The 7776-nt window shown below is 37.1% G+C and overlaps 1 protein-coding gene across 1 annotated transcript; it reads right to left on the bottom strand.

Moving 5' to 3' along the window:
• Positions 1–63: 63 nt before the first annotated feature.
• Positions 64–7758, bottom strand: slc38a11 (solute carrier family 38 member 11). Its single transcript, XM_044365073.1, has 12 exons — positions 6260–7758; positions 6041–6161; positions 5180–5254; positions 4958–5092; positions 4038–4103; positions 3779–3885; positions 3619–3698; positions 3403–3473; positions 1771–1932; positions 1569–1681; positions 1104–1235; positions 64–952 (listed from the first exon to the last, which is right to left on the bottom strand). Exons 1-12 carry the CDS (start codon positions 6284–6286, stop codon positions 713–715), a joined length of 1329 nt encoding a protein of 442 aa, XP_044221008.1. The 5' UTR covers positions 6287–7758; the 3' UTR covers positions 64–712.
• Between the last annotated feature and the right edge of the window lie 18 nt (positions 7759–7776).

Below are 7776 nucleotides of genomic sequence, written 5' to 3'. Positions count from 1 at the left end.
CATTTAGTGTAATTCTAAACAAACCAACAGGACATCTGTGTTGTTTTGTGCTTCCTTTTAATAACTGCTTTGTTTGTCTACAGTGACATCGCGTGGCTGCTTTTGTAAACGACTGTGAGATACAAATAATATAGAATAATAAATATCAAGACAGACTACTCATTATGAAGGAAAAAATACAAATTAAATATTTCCATGTACAATATAATTCAACACAGAGGACATCAGAACATTGCACCAATTTGTGATTCTTAAAACACCAAAGCTCTAGGCAAATATGCTGCTATATCAGCTTCCAGTCTTCTGGGAAGTCTTTTCACAAGATTTTGGAACCTAGCTGCGAGGATTTTCTCCCATCCAACCACAAGCACATCAGTGAGGTTGAGCTCTGATGTTGGGAGATAAGGCTTGGCTCAAAATCTGCGTTTCGATTCATCCCATGAGTGTTTGATGGGTTTGAGGTCAGAGCTCTGTGAGGGCCAGTCAAGTTCTATGGCAAACCTAGAAAACCATTACTTGGTGGATCCTGCTTTGTGCATGATGGCGTTTTCATTTGTCAATATTGTCTAAAATATCTTTGAATGCTGTAGTATTACGATATCCCTTGATTTTGCCCGTGGGGCTAGAATCTGGACAGGAGTGTTGTTCACATGCGTTTATCTATGTAGTTTAAATCTTTCAAGACAAATAATTGTTTGGGTACACATTCCTTTTATACAGGTGGTACAGTGCCAGAGATGTTGGTGTCCGCACAGTAGAACATCTCCACACCGTGTGAACAGTCTTGGTGGTAGAGGCCAGTCATGGTCAAACCAGTGACCATGACAAACACGCCAAGTAATATCAAGATGGAGGGTATCAAGTTTTCACTCTGGAACCAGCGGCCCGTGGAGAGTTTGAGGAAGCATGCAGATGGCATGATGAAGATCAGAGGTATGGCGCTCAAAACACCCTGGATGGTAGGAGAGAGACCATCATTAAGGTAAAAATGTAACACTAAAAATGAACACACATAAATGCACAGTAACCAGAAATAGCATATTTTTAAAGCCAAGGGCATTAAATGCAAACAGATACAGACTGGCTGTGTTGTTAGGACTTACATTCAGCTCCAAAACAACTCCCAGACAGTCATAGGCCAAAGATATTGATGTACAGACTCCAACTATGAGCAAAGTTATGGCCACATGTTCAACTTTTGAAAGATCCCTACTGCAAATGACATTGGATACCACCTGGGAAGATAAACAAGAATGTGCAAACCTATTTTAATTTATGCATTTTCAGCAAATTAAAAGACCATTCTAATTAGCCTTTTAGGAGAGGGTAACACACTCAAACACCTGAGGAGGACCTAATGACTAAGCACTGTAGCTGATGCTGCATTGTTACCCACTGAGCAACTCTGCAGAAGCAATTAGTGCTACGTGTCAAACTTTCTTCTTGTTCCTGTTGTTGCAAAGCCACCTCTCTAGCTCAAACCCTAAGAATACCACTTTCCCGCACATATGTAAACATTTAACTGTTAAATTCTTCAGGCTACATATGAAAGAGTATTACATACTTACTTCTCGTGTAACAAAACACTCCAGTGGAAATGTGGTTATTATGCTGAGGCCAAAACAGAAGCAACCAAATGTTGCCAGGTTATCATTTCTGCAGTAGTTCTCAAATATGTCTCCTAAAAAAAACAAAAAAATCATTTGTGATTATAAAAGAACAAGAGGCATGTATCTCAATACTTCATATACTGTGCATTTGTACTGATACCTTGTGTGTAGCCAGTAAAGGTGGCATAGCCAGCAACAGCGAATACAGCACTGAATATTAGTGCAGAGCCTACAGAGATGTGAGTGACTCGAGACCAGTTGGTTAGTGTGGGCTGCTCCAGAGAGCCATAGATCAGAAAGCTGTTGTGGTGGCATATAAAGGCTAAAGAGACACACAGGGGCAGAACATCAGAGCAGCATTCTCATTCTGAATAAAAAATATTGAAAAATACTGGTTCATTTAGATGAAAACCCCATGACCACAGTTTAAATCATTTTTACTCCTTTGCTTGAACTGAAACTTAAATCTTTTTAAATAATGAATACACAAGCACTGGAGCTTTGCACATATTTATACTGTATATATCATTTGTAGTTTTCTTGCTATCTTGTAAGACGGCCTCTTTCCTAAAAGTAAATTGAGCATAAGTTCAATTGAGCCTAAGTTCAGGCTGTATTGTCCCCACAGTGTGCCCATCCCCAATCAAATTGCCTCTTTTGTAGCATTGATAGGTATTACCATCAAGGCACTTGATTCAAGGCCATAATTTTCACTACTATGTTCGTAAAGGCCTTGGTGGAGTGGAGAATACCCAGCTCTCCACTCCCCAAGAGTCTCACTCAGAAGGCGATGACAACACACATTATTTGAGATGCAGTGGAGCATATAGACAGAGCACTCATTAAATTAATAGTCCAGATCTCCTGACATTAACGCTGTACTGCATGTCTTATGCTGAATAGTCAATAAGTGGAAGCTGTGGGCTTTTTCCCCTGTGATGAGATCGATTTACAGTAAAGACATTTAATTAAAGCTGTATAAATTTATTTTTGGCCTGTAGGGGGCAAAAAAACTCAGCTGACAGACAAACAGTCCTGACATACAGTATGTTGATGTGAGAGACTTTCAACCCCACAGTAAATGCACAGTAACCTGATGCGCCAGATGTTTTTTTACACAGGCCCATCTGAGAAGTCATTCATGGAAACAGTTTGGAAAAGGGCAGGCACTTTCAAAAAATACTTGGCAGGTGATTGGATGAACCATCTATCACCATTTATCACCGTCTTACCTTGGGAGGCAGCTGGATTTGCGGCACCGATTGGACACAAGTGCATAATTTGAAGCCCTGATCTTTTGAATCCAGCTGCCTCGCAAGGTAATATGCACAGGCCATGAAACCAAAAGAATTAGCCAAAATCTTTGTTACTGCGAGTGATTTAATAGTAAAGCCCTGATGAGTAGGGTTTGGAAATTTGACTCGGGCATCTTCAAGCAGTGGCATCAAAAAAACATCATGGCAGACAGTAAATCATGCAAATACACCCCTGTCATCTCCTACCCCACCAAAGATTCAACCTGCACTACATCAGGATTTTGTCTCTCTCTCTTTTTTTAACTAACAAAATTTGTGCCATCATTATTTGAAAGATGCTTTCATCACACAAAATCTCTACACATAGGAGCTTTAATATAAATAATATTGATTCATACATCTATCATCAAAGTGTATTTGGCTGTCATCTGGGCTTAAATTTTTGTCAGCACTACAGACGTTTTGGTGACACATAGCTTCTCTCTAAGAAGGCTTCAAGGCACCTCACATCATCAGCATCATGCAGAGAAACTCACCAAAAGACATTACACCAACTGCCTGAATTGCATTCCACTTTGCAAATGCCCATGCATTCTCTGTAGGGAGGCTAGAAAGTGATATTTTTATTCAGTCATCAAGGTACACAGAACCACATGATTCATTTTGTATTATAACATATGACTGGGTAAGAATTCAAACAAACTCAGTGGTTCAAAATCAAGATTAACAAACTGCAGAATGTGCGTTCATACATTTGTGGGCCAAAGGTAGCTGCTCTGATGATTACAATGACGAGGATGATAAGTGTCAGCACCATTGACAGGAAGGACACCTGGTAACACACATGGATGTTTTACAGGCAGCTATGACATCAACAAATGATGCTGCAAACTGTGTAAAAATCAGACTTACCTTCCCAAGTTTCTCAATGTTTCGATAAAGTGAGAGAGGCAGTGTGAATAAAAATGTTGAGAGCAAGATCACAAAGTGACGCTCTGCAAGTATGTGATCTGGACCAACTGCAAACAGAATATATTATATTTATTACTAATATGAAGCATTTGTTGTACTGTACTGTATATGTTTTCCTTTAGGTGCTACATTAATAGCACACATAGTTTTCATCTAAGGGGTAAGAACTGTAAGCATCATTCCACCTCAGGCTGCTTACCTCCAGGTATTCTCTGAAATACTTTGGTCAGAGTGTCACCAGATGTGATGTTGTAGCTAATCATAGCTGAGGAAGAAAACAGAAGTTTGGCTTATTAATAAGAACTGTTCTTGAAGTCAAAAGGCACAGAACAGCAACAGCAAGACTATAATAGAGTATACAACTACTTTTCAGACCACATTGGAAATTTGATAAAACATGCCAAAGTTTACAACTTTTGGTTGAATATTTTACTAAATTTAAACACACTATGTATAATTTCAAGGGGTCTCTCAATCAAAACACTAACAAAAGAAGGAGTTTGATGATGTGAAATAGGGTGGGATCATGGGAGTTGTTGTTTTCATTGATAAACAACCAGCTGCTTCTTGTGATTCAAACAGGTAAAAACACTGAATAAAGCAGTTTCACATAAAAAATCAGTGTTTCTCCAATGCTGTTCAGTGAGCACAGGACGTCAGGGAGGGGCTGCTAGCCGAGCTGTCTAACATTTGCTTGGCTTGTTTCTCTGATAACTTAAGATCCAGACATCCGATGACTAAAATCCTTCATCCCATTAAAAGATAGTTAAAAACGACAAAGATCTAAAAAAGTTTATTGTAAAAATGTGGCTTAAAACTGAATAAAAGTCCATTTACGACAGTTTAAGACAGACAACCACAATATAGATGTATTATCTTGTATGCATATACTGTTTGGTAGACGCCATTGTGGCAAACAACAACGCTGACGCATGCATCTTGCATGCACCTCTCTTTGGTAGAGGGGGTATGACATCATATACAGGCGACCAAACAAAACGGACCGTTACCTTGATTAAAAATATATAACATAACTTAAGAAAAAATATAACATAAGTCTAGTCACTTTTAGACATTTTAATGGGGAATAGTTAAATATTATAGCTTTAAACAACTTACCAATGAATGGGTAAAGGAACTGCAGTCCAGATAAAATGAGGAATCCAGGGAAACCAAATGTGCTTTGTACCAGTGACTGATAACTGTTTGTCCCTGACAGGTTCCCTCCTTTGATTAGTAATATGATTGAGTAGTCTGCAATTAAATGCAAAACATAATGTTATTCATTTGATAAATTCATGTCTCTGTTGTCATAATGGAACCAACAGTGTATATACCCACCTGTGATGAATGCAACAACTATCAAAAGCAGGAGGCCAAAGGGGAGCCCTGCCTGGTTCAATGCATATGGTAAACCTGGTTTTAAAATAAATAAATGTGAATAAACATCCAAGGTGAATGCCAGCAGCACAAAGTAGCACATAATTAAGACAAGTTGAGTTTCATGTGACAGACACAATGCCCACTTGACATTTGTAGAAGCCATATTTTATCACACTGAGCTCTTCAGACAAAAACAAATGCCAGACTTTATTTCCATACTCTTTATCCAAAATTGTTAATCTGATCCTAAAACCTTTATTTATCTGTACAGTAAACATATATTTTAATTAGCTCCACTTAGACTTTAAAACAATATTGAAACAAACTGAGATTATTGATCTGTCTTGTTAAAAAATCACATGTTTATGGACTTTTGAGGATTCCAGCTTTTGTGCCACACTGACATAAGTGACTGTTTTTAATTAGTTTACACTCTAAATATATCTCTTTTAACCTAAAGACATAACAGACAAAATGAATGTAACGTGCCTGTTGCTGTTTTGTGTTATTTAAGCAATGACTCAGGACATTTTCTGAAGATGAAAGGGTTAAAGGGGAGAATGGGGGTCAACAGGCGCCAGTCATATGATAAGAGGGTTTACCACTGCAGGGCTTCAATGGTATGAAAGCCTCTACTTGTTGCAACAAAATTAGCAACTGAAACTGATTATTAAATAGAAACATAACAGAATTAACAGCATGTAATGTAATAGCCCATGGTCTATAATTCATCTGATCAACTGCATAGAATTTAATTATTTAGGTTTTGTAGAATACAATATACTGTGCTTGAGTTAGGAAGTAAACATTGAACCCTACCTATGATTCCAGATCCTATAATGGAATTGATAAAATTAAAAGACGCAGATATCATTGAACTTCTCGGCTCCCCTGCAACTTTTTGTGGAGGAATTAATGAGGTCCCTTGTTCACTATTTAACTGAAAAATAAGAAAACAAAGCAGTGATAAAAAGAAACAACAAAGACGCACCAGTCTGTCATTCATAGTCTACGAGATAAACATCATTTTAAACCTACCTGCTGAGCCATTCTGAGTACCTGCATATCGCTGATTTGGTTTCTCTTTGTCCACGTCTCTTCACTGTTTAATTCTCAACCTCTCAGTAAAAAAGTCTATTTAACTCAACTAAAGCCTTTTAAAACACCAAAACAGCGCCCCCAGTAGGTTGAACACTGAGTGAACTCCTTGTCCTTTGTAATGCGATGAAATACATCAAAGTAGCAATAATAAACACTGACTTTTTAAAACGCACAGCCTATAAGTCTTGCACTGTGTAACACAGGCTTTTTTTTATTTCCACTAATTTCTGAGCTTGTCCCTGCTACCAAATATGTATTGACACATGCGCGGAAATCTGGAATTAAATGATTAATTAAAGGATTAAAGTGTAAAGCCGAACAATAAAAAGAACCATTTGTTCAGGTCGGAAACGAAACAAAAGGGAAGTTATTGAAGCTATACAGTGTACAGTAGGAAAAAAGGGGGGAATTATTTGTCACGCAGAGAATTATGAGAATTCATGTGAACTTCAGTTGTGAGAAATTATTTTTGTTTTTTCTTGAGGTTGCAGAGAAGGTTAAGAAAATAACATTAATAAAAATAAGACAGCAAAAAGATATTTTGTCAGCCAACTTCTCCACACATAAACAACTGTAAAAACAAGCTATACACAGTTTGGTATAACCGTTTTGTTGTTGTTGTTGTTGTTTTATTTATTTGTTTGTTTGTTTGTCGATATGGAACATATTTTGATCTTACCGATATTGATGTAAATTGTTCATATTTGGAGTATGTTCTCACACTAGAGCAAGATCAAGATAAAAACCAAGATATTTCTGATTTATTATTGTGAATTTATATAATTATGAAAATTTTCACAGATCTCACAACAAACCTTTTTCTCAAATTCGACAAAATCAGACAAATGTAGACAGATGCAATTATTCTGGTACCTGTCTTTATTTTATATTTTCTTAAAATAGTTCTTAAAACTTTATCTCAAGACTATTGAATCTTCTGTTAACAACTTTGTCTGTCTTATAATTGTTGCTTTAAAATGTTTTTTGTTAGTTCTACGTAAGTAGTGTCATGTGTTATGTGTTATTGACATTTATTTATTTTTATCTCGCTTTTTTCTACTTTTTCTATGCATATTTGTGTTCACTGAAACTTCTAAATAGAGTTGTTTAAATAAATATCAACATGCAGTCTACAGCCACTAGGTGGCATCAGAACTACAGAGATCCTGGCTCACGTTTATTTACTGTAAGTCACCCAGCTGACTACAAAATAAAGTATTGCTCGTGTACAATTTTTTTTTTTTTTTTTTTTTTAAGTTTGAACAACAACAACAACAAACAAGCAGCACTACATGTGACATCCTTATGCTGCAGTTTGATTGTATTTATATCGTGTTGTTTTCTGCATGACAGCTGGTCAGAGTTCAAACAGGTCAATGATTGCCCTGTGACCAGATGTTTGATATAGACTCTTACAAAGTGCCCCCGCAACTGACCTCCACACACACACACAC

Source organism: Thunnus albacares, chromosome 11 (genome assembly GCF_914725855.1).
Source record: "Thunnus albacares chromosome 11, fThuAlb1.1, whole genome shotgun sequence".
Classification (NCBI taxonomy): domain Eukaryota; kingdom Metazoa; phylum Chordata; class Actinopteri; order Scombriformes; family Scombridae; genus Thunnus; species Thunnus albacares.
Note: the sequence above shows the minus strand (reverse complement) of the source record. Positions and strands in the feature narration are given on the sequence as shown.